This window comes from Cebus imitator, unplaced genomic scaffold, assembly GCF_001604975.1.
Source record: "Cebus imitator isolate Cc_AM_T3 unplaced genomic scaffold, Cebus_imitator-1.0 Scaffold285, whole genome shotgun sequence".
NCBI classification, from domain to species: domain Eukaryota; kingdom Metazoa; phylum Chordata; class Mammalia; order Primates; family Cebidae; genus Cebus; species Cebus imitator.
The window spans coordinates 2,256,738-2,269,119 of NW_016107600.1; the positions used below are offsets into that span (position 1 = coordinate 2,256,738).

The following is a 12,382-nucleotide window of genomic DNA, read 5'->3' on the forward strand; positions in this document are numbered from 1 at the left end:
AATGATGTGGTTTGGTTTTGTCCCCACCCAAATCTCATCCTGAATTCCCATATGTTGTGGGAGGGACCTGGTGGGATGTAATTCAATCATGGGGGCAGATTTTTCCTGCACTGTTCTCATGATCATGAATAAGTCTCATGAGATCTGATGGTTTTAAAAAGGGGAGCTTCCCTGTACAAGCTCTCTTCTCTTGTCTGCCACCATGTGAGACATGCCTTTTACCTTCTACCATGATTGTGGGGTCTTCCCAGCCATGTGGAATTGTAAGTCCAATAAACATCTTTTTATTTTTTGTAAATTGTCCAGTCTCGGGTATGTCTTTATCAGCAGTGTGAAAATGGACTAATACACCTGCCTTCATGGCACACGCCTTCTAGTGAAGAAAACAGGCAATACATAGTAAATTACATAGTGTATCGCATAGTGGGAAATGCTAATGATGAAAATAAAGCAGGAAAAATGCAGAGGGAAGTTGTAATTTTTGAAAGGCTGACCAGGAAAGGCCTCCCTGAAAAGGTGGCATTTGAGCAAAGATCCGAAGGAAGTGAAGGAATGAGCCATATCATTACCTGGGGAAGAGTGTTCCAGGAAGGAAAAACAAAGTCCCTGAGGCAGGAACACAACTAATGTGTTTAAGGAACAGCAAGGAGACCAGTGCAAATGGAGCAGAGTGAAAGGGGACAGTACTGGGGAGGGGTCCAGAGAAGAAATGGTAGGTAGATTCAAGAGGGTCTTGAAGGTCATGGTAAAGACCATCTTTTTCTCTGAGTGACATGGGAAGCCTTTGGAGGGTTCTCAGCAGAGTGGGGTTATGAAGTAACATGAACTGTCATTTTATAAAGGCTGCTGCATTGGGAAGAGACTGGGGGGAGGGGCACGGATGGAGGCAGGGAGGCTGGGTAAGAGGAAATTACGGAAATCCAGGTGGAAGGTGATGGTGGCTTGGGTTAGCGGGGAATGGTAAAGAGCAGGAGGGAGAGTACACTTCAGAAAAGGTGAGGAAGGTGGAAGGGTTATTCCAGGGTGGGAAGTACCAGTAACAACCAGGAGAGGAAACTATTGTGAAACAGGAAATTGTTCATTGTGACTTGTGGAGAGGGTGCATGAAGGGAACAGGACAAAGGAGTTTAGAAAGCAGATTGGGGCCGGGCGCAGTAGCTCAGGTTTGTAATCCCAGCACTTTGGGAGGCTGAGGTGGGTGGATCACAAGGTCAAGAGATTGAGTCTACCCTGGCTAACATGGTGAAAACCCATCTCTACTAAAAATACAAAAATTAGCTGGGCGTGGTGGCGCATGTCTGTAGTCCCAGCTACTCGGGAGGCTGAGGCAGGAGAATTGCTTGAACCCAGGAGGTAGAGGTTGCAGTGAGCCAAGATCACACCACTACACTCCAGCCTCGGGACAGAATGAGACTCCATCTCAAAAAAAAAAAGAAAAAAGAAAGCAGACTGGAGCAGGTCATTTGGAATGCAGTTGCCTACGAGGTTTATTCCTAATTCTTAGCCCATGAGGTCTTTACATGCCTGAGATAGGATGAGCACTTCCTAATTTTACCTCCCAGTTCACTTCATTCATTAGGAACTTTCTTACCAGCATTCCTATTGGCCCTTCCCTCATAGTCCAGGCATTTATTACTGAAATGTTCTTTACTGTCTGGTCCTGGATCCTCTCTGCTCCATACTCCCCTGTCTTGGAAATCCCCTAAATCCTGTTCCCTTTGTAATTTGTCTTTTTTTTTTTTTTTTTTTTTTTTTTTTTTTTTTTTTTTTTTTTTTTTTTTTTTTTTTTTTTTTTTTTTTTTTTTTTTTCACTCCCTTCTCCTATTCCAACCTCTGCAGCTAAGCTCTTCCCTCTGGTGTTCAGGAAGGAGGGAGTGAAGGATGCGTGGTCCACAGGCTCCAGGCAGGAGCAGCCTCTGTGGGTCATGGAAACTATCTTCTACAAAGAAGACACAGATACCAAGTCATGAAGTGGGGTAGAGATATGCTGGGTTCATACGGGGCTCCCCAGGAAATGCTGGAGCTCAACACCTCAGCTCCGGTGGAGCCAATGGGAGCTGCAGTTGGGAGTGTCCCCTGCTGGTATCCAGGCAGCCACTCCTCACATGCCCTCCTTGGTCCCAGGATTGCCCATCCCATCTGCTTTACTTACAGGTGGGTCTGACGTCAGGTAGAGTGAGTGGACTGCAGCCTTTAGATGGCTTTCTTGATTCGGATGGATTTCTGTTTCCTGAGCTTTACTTCTCTATCCTTCTGCTTTGGAGCAGATCCTGTGTCTGTCAAATTGATTGGAGGGCTTAGAGCATTTTCCCAGAGTGGCCTGAGCCCAGCCCAGGAAACTCTGCTCCCTTGAGATATGAGAGATTCTTGTTCTTTGCAGTGGGATTATTGTCTTCTGTTGGGGCTCAGAAACCGGTGCCCCAGAATATGACACTCTGACACGCTGAACTGAAGAAGACTCAAGGACTCCCTGACCTCCCCTGTGCCCCCTGCTCCACCCAGCGCCTTCTGTCTCTCAATCTTCTGTCTTTCCTAAAGCACAGGATGAAGTTGTTCTCTGAAGCTCCTTATCTGCCTAAAGTCTGGACCAGCCAAAGGAGAAAACAGTGACCTATGGCCCCTTCTCTGTCTTTCTTCTTGAGATATGAATTTAGTAACTGAATTCCTATCTCAGGAAGAAAGACTGAAGTCTGTCAGTACAGCCAGACAGACTTTTGCCACAAACCACTGTCTGCTTTGCTTAACAGACTTTGTCCCAGGCCACATTGTATGTTACCCAAGCCCATTGAATTTCCCTAAATATCATTTATTACTCCCCTAAAATTATCTATACTTTCCCATCTCCTTTTCCTTTAAGAAAAAGGTTATATAAGCATCTCTATTCCATTGGGTTGGAGGGAAATCACTTCCCCCCTGCACATGTTACTAAAAATTTGTTTTTTCTCCTATGAATTTGCCTTTTGTCAGTTGATTTTCAGCTAACCTTCAACGAGTGAAGGGGAAGTTTTCTCTCTACCCGTACACTGAGAAATGTCTGGTCCAGCCAGTGCTAAAGGGAGTCTGGTGTTCCTGAGCCCACGTAAACTGGGAATTAGGAGAAGCCGTAGTTTGCTGAGAAAGTGAATTTGGGAGTGAGGAGGGTTATTAGTTTCTTGGGGCTACCAAAACAAAGCACCACAAACTGGGTGGCTTAAAACAGCATAAACATATCCTGTCACAGTTCTAGAGGCTAGAAGTCCAAAATCCAGGTGTCAGCAGGCCATTTCTTCCTGAAACCTACAGACGAGAATGCTTCCTTGCATCTTTTAGCTTCTTCTGTTTGCTGGAAGTTCTTGGCGTTCCTCGTTTTATAGATGTGTCATTTCAGTCTCTTCCTCTATGGTCATGTGGCAATCTATCCTTGTGAATCTTCATATTTTCTCCCCTCTGTGTCTTTGTGTCCAAATGTTTCTCTTCTTGTAAAGATAACAGTTATATAGAATTAGGAGCTTACACTACTCCAGTTAGATCTCAACTGATTACATATGCAATGACCCTATTTTCAAACAAGGTCACATTTTGAGGTACTGGGGATTAGGATGTCAGCATACCTTTTTGGGGGACAAAATCCAACCCATAGCAGTGTGAATATGAAATGCGCTGTTTACTCAGTATTGACTATGATCTGTGCTCGGAAGGGATTTGTTCCTGAGAGTTCCTTTTGTTTCCTTGGCACTGTTCTCAGAAATGGAGACGTGGTGGAGGTGGTGGGAGGTAGGTAGGGATATCATTCTTCATTCATTTAAAACAGAGTCCAGACTGAAAGTTCCCCACACCCAGGATAGGGGAGAGGAATCAGATGGGATTTGCTGTGGTTCGCATGTTTGTTCCCTCCAAAACTCATCTTAAAACTTAATCCCCAATGAACCAGTATTGAAAAGTGGGGCCCTTAAGAGGTGATTGGTACTAGGACTGGGGCTGTTGCTGATAACAAATACCTGAAAATATGAAAGTGGCTTTGGAACTGGGTGATGGAGAGGCTGGAAGAATTCTGAGGAGCAGGCTAGAAAAAGACTAGATACTGGTGAGGGCCTAGAAATCAAAAAAACTATGGAAAGTTTGAAACTCCTTAGAGATTAGTTAAGTGATTGTGACCAGAATTCTAGTTGAAATATGGAGCATAAGGCCATTCTGATGAGATTGCAGATGCAACTGACGAATAAGATATTGGAAACTGAAATAAAGACCATTCTTGTTGTAAATTGTCAAGAACTTGGCTGAACCGTGCCTACGCTCGAGGGCTTTGTGGAAGGCCAAACTTGAGAGTGACAAGCTAGAGTATCTGAAGAAGAAATTTCCAAGCAAAATGTACAAGGAGGTGCATGCTTACTTTTGGCCACTTATGCTGAGATTTGGGAGCAAAGAAATAATTCAAAGACAGTTATAAAGAAAATTTACATTAATAGGAAAGCACAGTGTAAGGATTTGGAAAACTGTCAGCATGGCCACATGAAAAATGAAAAGTGCATTCAGAAGAGGAATGTGGCCAAGAAGATTAGCACAGATGGAAGGGAGCCAGGTGCTATTCCTCAAGACAATGAAGAAAGACCCCAGATGCATTTCAGAGATCTTTGTGGGTGCCCTTCCTGTTATAGGCCCAGAGGTCTAGAAGGGCAGAAGGGTGTCTTGGGACTCTGTTCCTGGAGCCCCAGTGCAGAGGTTCATGGTTGCCCTAGCCAAGCCTCAAGTGACCCTAGTCGTAGCTTGTGCTGCAGTTGTGGAAGGTACAAGCCATAAACCTTGGCAGTGTCCAGGTGGTGCTGATTCTACAGGCTTGTAGACAGCAAAAGCTGTGGCAGCTTGGCAGCCTCCACCCAGATTTCAGAGGATATCATCAAGAGTCTAGGGGCCCAGGCAAAGACTTGTCACAGGGGCAGAGCCACTGCAGAGTCCTTACCTAGTGGAGCCATGAAAGTGATGCCACCATAGAGAGTCTCCATTAGGGTAATTCCTAGTGGAGCTGTGGGAGTGGGACCACTGCTGGGACCCCAGAAGTGTGCAGTCACTGGCAGCACGCAACACCCACCTGGGAAAGCTTCAGGCACCAGACTCCAACCCCTACGAGCAGTCACATGGGCTATACCCAGCAAAGCCATAAGGGTTAGGCTGCCTGAAGTTTTGGGGGCCCAGCCCACACCCCTTTGTGGGTGGGAGGCCACACACAGAGTCAAAAGAGGTTATTTTCCAGCTTTAAGATTTAATGTCTGTCCTACTGGGTTTCAGATGTGCTGAAAGGGACCTGTTACTCCTTTCTTTTTGCCTATTTCTCCATTTCAAAATGGGAGTGTCTGTTTTGTGCTTCTACCACAACTGTATCTTAGAAGTAGGTAACTTGTTTGTATTTCACAGGCTCACAGATGAGACTCTGGACTCTGGACCTGTGAGTTGGTGCTGAAGTGAGCTAAGATTTTAGGGCTATGGAGTTGGAATGAATATGTTTATATTTAAGCAGGACATGAGTTTCAGAGGGCCAGGAGTAGAATGCTATAGTTTGAGTGTTTGTCGCCTCCAAAACTTATGTTGAAACTTAATCCCTAAAGTAACAATATTGAAAGGCAGGGCTATTAGAAGTGACTGGGTTATGCTGGGTGACTGGGTTACACCTGTAATCCCAGCACTCTGGGAGACTGACGGGGGGTGGATTGCCTGAGCTCAGGATTTCGAGACCAGCCTGGCCAACATGGTGAAATCCCATCTCTACTAAAAATACAAAAAGTTATCCAGGTGTGGTGGCAGGTGCCTGTAATTCCAGCTACCTGGGAGGCTGAGGCAGGAGAATTGCTTGAACCTGGGAGGCAGAGGTTATAGTGTGGTATTGTGCTGACCTACAGCCAGAACCTGAGCAATGCCATTTTATAAGATAAAGCTGTGTTTGGCTTCTGTAAATAAAGCTGCTAGCTTGCTCTGAAAAATGCCCACTGTGTAAAGCTGCTTAAACTTTGCTTATCAGTAACTGCTCTCTGTGGCCCTAATGTGACAGGCAAGCAGTCCTAACCCATGCCATCTTGGCTCCTGCGACTTGTAATAAGTAACTAAGATCTGTGACTTCCACCAGTATCCAGACAATGTGTAAACTAACTTCTGTAAGCCACTTAGGTAATAATCGAAGTGATAACATGTCCTCTAGCCCTTGGAATGTCCGGAGACCCCCACCCTCATCTCTGCCCAGGAGGTGATTTACAGAATCCACTAGCCCTCGGAATGTCTGAAGCCTTTTCATCCCCATCCCCGCTCCTTACTCCCACTCCCAAGGTGGTTTTTCGGGTATAAAAAGTCTTGGCACCCTCCTTTCGACGCCACAGGTTGGAGAGACGTGAGTCCTCCGTGGTTGCCAGCATAATAAATGACCCTGCAATCTGGCATACTTTTGTTTTGGTGCTAACTTTCTACGCTTGGTCCAGTATAACAATAGCGAGCTGAGATTGAGCCATTGCACTCCAGCCTGGGTGACAGAGCAAGACTCTGCCTCAAAAACAAGAAAAAAAAATGATTGTGTCATGAAGTCTTTGCCCTTATGAATCGATTAATCCATTCATAGATTAACGAATTAGTGGGTTAATGGATTTAACCCACAGGAGTGAGACTGGGGGCTTTCTAAGAAGAGGAAGAGACACCTGAGCTAGCATGGACAGCCACCTCACTATGCGATTCCCTGTTCCAGCTTGGGACCCTGCAGAGATTCCCTGCCAGCAAGAAAGCTCTTGCCAGATGTGCTCCCTTGACTTTGGACTTCCCAGCTCTAGAACTGTAAGAAATACATTTTGCTTCTTATAAATTATCCAGTTTTAGATATTCTGTTATAAGCAGCAGAAAATAAACTAAGACGGGGTGGGAAGCACAGTCTAGAATCAATGACTTCGGGCATGTTAAACAGCAGAAGACCGTGTGCCTGCCCTGGGGAGGGGTCTGGCAGGAGATCTGATTGCTTTCTTTGCTCCTCAAAGTCATGAGTGATGTTCCCTCGTTCATCTGTGTGCTGTGGTGGAGAGAAACAAAGGAGGCAAGTGGAGGAAGAGGTGGCCGAGACCCCTTGGAGAGACTTTAGTCCTTTGGGGAAGATAATTCACACATCTAAAACACAGTCAGTCATAAGTGGTTTCTATGCATCGCATCACAAGAATAATGGATTCAATTGGTCTTTTTAGTCAAGTGCCAGTTATCACTGTAGTGGCTCATTGCTTTATTGTCTGACCTAATTAGCCATTTCCAGCCACTGTGGCCCAATGTAGAATGTACGAATAGAAGGCAGGAGAGATGAGTTTCTAATAAAGGTACCAGAAGGTGGCTTTAGTATCAATGGCTCAGGCTTTATTTTCAAGGTGATAAATCCTGGTTCTTTGGAAGTCGATTTAATTTTTGGAAATACTCAAATGTCACTAGGAGTAATGTGTGAAGAATAAGAGGTGGGTGAGAACTGGAGTGACATTTGGACTCAAAGGAGGCTGAGCACATGTGGATGTGGCTCCATGTGAATAAAAGGGCTTGTTAGAGGTTCCGCCTTCTAGGCAGGCTGTGACTGGCCAAGGACCCGGGCCAGAACATCCTGTGCCTTGTGTTGGTCCAGGGAGGGCTTTTCTCCCTGCCCTTCCTCAAGGGCCCATCCCACAGAGCACAGGCACACAGCAAGTTGGATGCTTTCATTTTAATAGCTCTGGGCTACAAGGGTATTTCAAGCTTTAAGTCCAGTGATCTCATTCTTTTCAGCTTCTCAGTTCCACAGTTTTGTTAGACCAAATCTCTTCAGCAATTTTTGTGCAGCTTCACTTCCACCTGGAAAGAAAGATGAGATAAATGAGGCTTTTAGGACCGCAGGCTCCAGCTCCACCACTTCCATTTCTCCTCAACTCCATCTTCTGCATTACAAACTTACTGAGACCCTGGAGAGGCTTACACAGAAGTTGGAGGGGTAGAGATTAGACTAACCAGAGCCTGAAGGACCTACCCTTTTCCCCACCTTGGCAGCGGCAGGGAGCAGGAAGACTAGAAACAAGCAGGCTCCACTGTGGGGAGGCTGGGGGTTAGACGCCAAGGGAATCAATATCAGACAACATGGCTCATTGAGTTTGTTCTTTTTCTTTTTGAGACAGGGTCTCGCTTGGTCACCCAGGATGGAGTGCAGCGGCATGATCTTGGCTCACTGCAACCTCTGCCTCCTGGGCTCAGGTGATCCCCCTGTCTTAGCCTCCCAAGTAGCTGGCACTAGAGGCATATGCCATCAGGCCTGACTAATTTTTGTATTTTTTTGTAGAGATGGAGCATTGCCATGTTGCCCAGATGGCCTTGAAGTCCTGGGCTCAAGCAATCCACTTGCCTTGGCCTCCCAAAGTGCTGGGATTACAGGTGTGAACCACCATACCCAGCGGGCAATTTGAACCTGCATGAGAAATTGGAAACATATGAAAGCACAAAGTGAGGGGGTCTTCAACAGCAGGGACCGTGGCAATTCCAAGTCTCATATGGAAGGGCGGAAATGGGGGCAGGCTCTCTCCCATCTCCCACTCCTGGATGGTGGGTGGTATTCTCATTCCCACAAAGCCTTGCCTTGGGATGCACTCACCTTCAAAGAATTGTTTTCCACTTTCCACGCCTCCATGCACTCCTTTTCCTGCTCTTTGAAAGGCTTGTTCTGTTAGTAAGAGACTTTTCTCCACTAAGGATTCTAATTTTGGAGCAGAACAATCACATTAGCAGAAAAGTCACCTCATTTAAAGAGAACTCTGCACCACCCCACCTGCCACCCGCCCCCACTCCACCCCCCGCAACAGGACATCATCCCTATACAAAGTTCTAAAGTGCAGAAGTTTTGCTGAGGGCCTCAGCACTTCTCTCATAGGAAGGTGTGTGAGCCAGGACAGAAACCATGTATAGTGCAGGCCGCAACATCTGCTGTTGCAGAAGCTTTGTGTGTGGGCGCAGTGTGCAGTCCCATTTGTGCCTTTGTGTTCAGGTGTTTGAGTCTATCTGCTTCTTACCAGGCTTATCGCTGTGTGTGGAGGTGTAATATGGACCTGCAGCCAGAGACTTCTCTAGGTTGTTGATATGGCATAGAGACAGAGACTTACTTAGGCGGTTTAGTCCCTGGCTGTTTGAGGTGACCTTGGCTGTCCCCTGAACTGCTGCCGAAGTCTCCTGGGCTGCTGTGGTTATCTCTTGGGGTGAAGCAGATTGTGATGGATCTGAGGTCTCCTCATCAGGCTTAGCTATGAATGCACAAATTGACTGATTTTAGCAAAGTTGAAGTGTGTCTTTGTTTTGGAGTGGGTAGCAGGGCCCCAGGGTACCTAATGTGTGCTGGGTGCCAGGATACAGAAATGATATGGCTTAAACCCTGCCCTCTTAAAGGAGACAGGATTTCTGCACGCTGTGTGTCTCTTGGAAGGCAGTGGGCAGGGTTGGGGAAGGATTTGGGCCAGGGGATGTTGAGAATCTGGGAGCACTTCATAGAGAAGCTGATCTTGAAGGCAGGACGTTAGCAGCAGAGGATGTTCCAAAGGGGCTTCCCTGGGGGCAGGCAGTGAGTGAATAAGAGCTCAGGTGGAGGCATGTGTGGGATAGGTGTGGGGAGTGGAAGCAAGTTCAGTTTAGCGGATGTTGGTGGGACATAAAAGAAAGTCATGGAAAATAATGGGGTTGGAAAATGAGGTTAGAGGCCAGATAATGGGTACCTTGCTAAGGAATTGGGAGTAACGGGAGGTGTTTGCGGGTGAAGGTATGAATGCCATTGAGACCTTGCCCTTACCATTTAGCCTCCTGTTTCTCTCCCTTTTATTCACAACAACCTTTCCCCCATGCTCCCTACTGGCCTTGCTGGCTGGGTCATCCTCTTTTGTCCTTAGCCTTGTGCCATTCCAACCCATGCTACCTTGTTTATAACATTACCTGCTCCTCCCCATTATCACCAAGCACAAAATCCAGATCTCCTCCCACTGGCTTCTTCTCCAGCCTCCACTCACATCCCTAACTGTTAAACCCTCCCAAGGAGGGCTGGAGAAGGTGGGAGAGGAGCACTCACAGGTCCCAGCTTCCTGGGTAGGATCAACGTCTGTCGAGTCAGAGGAGGCATCTTCTGCAATGGAGGAAACATGCCAGATGAGAGCAAGGACTGAACCGGACCCGCCCAAGCCACCCTCCCCTCCCATTCCCAAAGCTTAGCTCTCAGGAATGCTCATGGATAGAAGGGAATCAATTTCCCTTTTGGTTGGACATGCTCTTCCACCATATCAGTGGGCCTACCCGGGCACTCTCTCTGATGTTTAACTCTTGCGGCTTTTGAAACAGGTTCTTCTCTGAGAAGTGTAATGTTTCTTGGAACACTGCCTTCCTCCTGACTTGCCCCTGGCTTGGGAGGCTTCCTGAGATGTCTGTCAGGGAGCTGGCCATGGTCACAGGGGCTCAAGCTCCTCTGTGGTGGAGGAGGACAGTGTGTGGGGTCCGTGGAGGCACATTTTGAGTGATTTCTGGGGTTGAGACCCCAGCTTTTATTCCCTTTATTCTTTCAATACAAAATTTAGGCAAAGCTCTGTGCTAAGAGATGGAGGTGCAGTGCTGAAGAGGGCAGACAAGACCCTTGCCCTGACAGAGCTTCCATCTGTCATTTTACGTAATTATTGAATGACTGGTGTGACAGCGCTGGAAGGGAACGTGCAGCCTGGTGTGAGAAGGGCACGTGGGATCTGATTTGTTCCGCATGTGCCTGGAAGGCCTTTTTGGGGAATTATATATCTAAACTGAGATTTTATAGGAGAAAAATCATTGGCCAGGTGACATTAGAGTTGGTTGGGGGAAGACCCAGGGAGAGGGAAAGCATTCCAGATGAGGAGAGAGCAAGAAGGAAGGTCCTGATGTTCACGGAACAGCAGGATCATCATGGCCCAAATAGTGCTTTTGTGTGATTAAAAAAGGCATCCCCTCCCTCTAAGAGACACAGCCAGAGGCCAGGCTCTCTGCTTGGCAAGTGGAGTGTGGACCAGATTTTAGCTTCTACCACCCCATGCCTGGGCACCCTTGTGCATGGGACACCCTGCTCAACTATATGCAGTGGCCCAGAGGAACTGCAAGAAGCCAGTGTAGCTGGGGCATAGTGGGTAAACGATGGTGTGTGAGGAGATGAGCTGGGAGGGCAGGCAGGGGCCAGAGAGTTTCAGGTTCCCCTGGCCAGTGGGGTGCAGAGGCTACGTGTGGAGAACTGGGAGAGGAGTCACTTGCAGAGGTAAGGAAGCCAGAATAGCACAGAGAGAGGAGCAGAGGGGTGAAGGCAGGCGTGAGGGCATCCTTGTGGGGTGGGGCAGAGGAAAGGCCATACTCACCAGCATAGACCAGGGTCCCAGCCAGAGCTGCCAAGAGGAGGAGAGTGGTGAATTTCATTCTTTGGGATGAGGAGTGACTATAACCACAGAATCCACAGAGGGTCCAGGGAATAAGGATGCTGAAACTGCTGGGCCCTTTTAAGGATATCAAGGGCCAATGAGAACCAAGCTTGGAGGGGCGTGACTTCCGCATCCTCCTCCTCTTCTTCGCCGGACTGTCACCTGCTAAGTCAACAAGGGCTAGCTGGGGCTGGCTGTTACCTGGAATCCTTACTGGCAGGTCCTGGATAGGAGCCTTTCTCTAGTAACTCCCAGCCATCCCTTCCTTTCTCTTTCCTCCTTTCCGCACTGCACCTGCCCTCTGGGTTCACACCCCTGGGATCTTAGGGATGATAGGTAGAGCACATCTCCCTTGGGTAGATTCTGGGATGTGTCTGTTGAGGGTTCTGGTAGTCATCTCTCCAGGAGGAGATGGAGGGCCCAGGAGATTACATTGTCCACCTTCTGTCCCACGTAATTCTGTCCCAGTCTACAGTCTACATAGGACTATAGACTGTACTTCTGTCCCAGACTACACAGGACTCAGTGCAGGGTTTGAAGGTTTTCCCTGGGAAAGGGGCTCACTTGAGGCCTGAGTTCCTGGCTGCTTTCTCCCTTTGAGGGGATGGGTTTGAAGGTGTGTGTACCTTCTCTGGAGTTGTTCCCTGTTCTTGACATTATCCAGCCCCTAAAAAGAACTCCTCCAGTCCCACATAGGCCTATCAATCTCTGTCTTCAGGTGTAATCATTGGGACCCCACATTGCTGACAGAATCTCCTCGTTAAAGCGTGATGGTGGTTCACTGATATTGGAGCTTGGTTCTCACTTCAAGTAGGGAGCTGACCCATGGTGTGAATAATCCAGAAAAACAGATTATTCTGAAGAAGCTTCTCTTTGATTTGGGGTTTCTTTCTCTCCTGATCTGGGACTCGAGAGGTCTGGGTTTTGAGTTCTGACTTTGTCATGTGAAAATGTTAGTCTGTGAAAAGTGTTAGGAT

The 12,382-nt window shown here is 47.4% G+C and overlaps 1 protein-coding gene across 1 annotated transcript; it reads right to left on the reverse strand.

The window, feature by feature from the left end:
• Positions 1-7,666: 7,666 nt before the first annotated feature.
• Positions 7,667-11,468, reverse strand: LACRT (lacritin). Its single transcript, XM_017501917.2, has 5 exons — positions 11,346-11,468; positions 10,052-10,105; positions 9,102-9,239; positions 8,597-8,698; positions 7,667-7,809 (listed from the first exon to the last, which is right to left on the reverse strand). Exons 1-5 carry the CDS (start codon positions 11,401-11,403, stop codon positions 7,748-7,750), a joined length of 414 nt encoding a protein of 137 aa, XP_017357406.1. The 5' UTR covers positions 11,404-11,468; the 3' UTR covers positions 7,667-7,747.
• Between the last annotated feature and the right edge of the window lie 914 nt (positions 11,469-12,382).

Coding starts and splice junctions, on each gene's coding strand:
- LACRT (XM_017501917.2), bottom strand. CDS start 11,403: ATGAAATTCACCACTCTCCTCCTCTTGGCAGCTCTGGCTGGGACCCTG. Junction 9,240..10,051: donor TACCCAGGAAGCTGGGACCT/GTGAGTGCTCCT, acceptor GTGCATTCATAG/CTAAGCCTGATGAGGAGACC. Junction 7,810..8,596: donor TGGAAAACAATTCTTTGAAG/GTGAGTGCATCC, acceptor CTTTCTTTCCAG/GTGGAAGTGAAGCTGCACAA.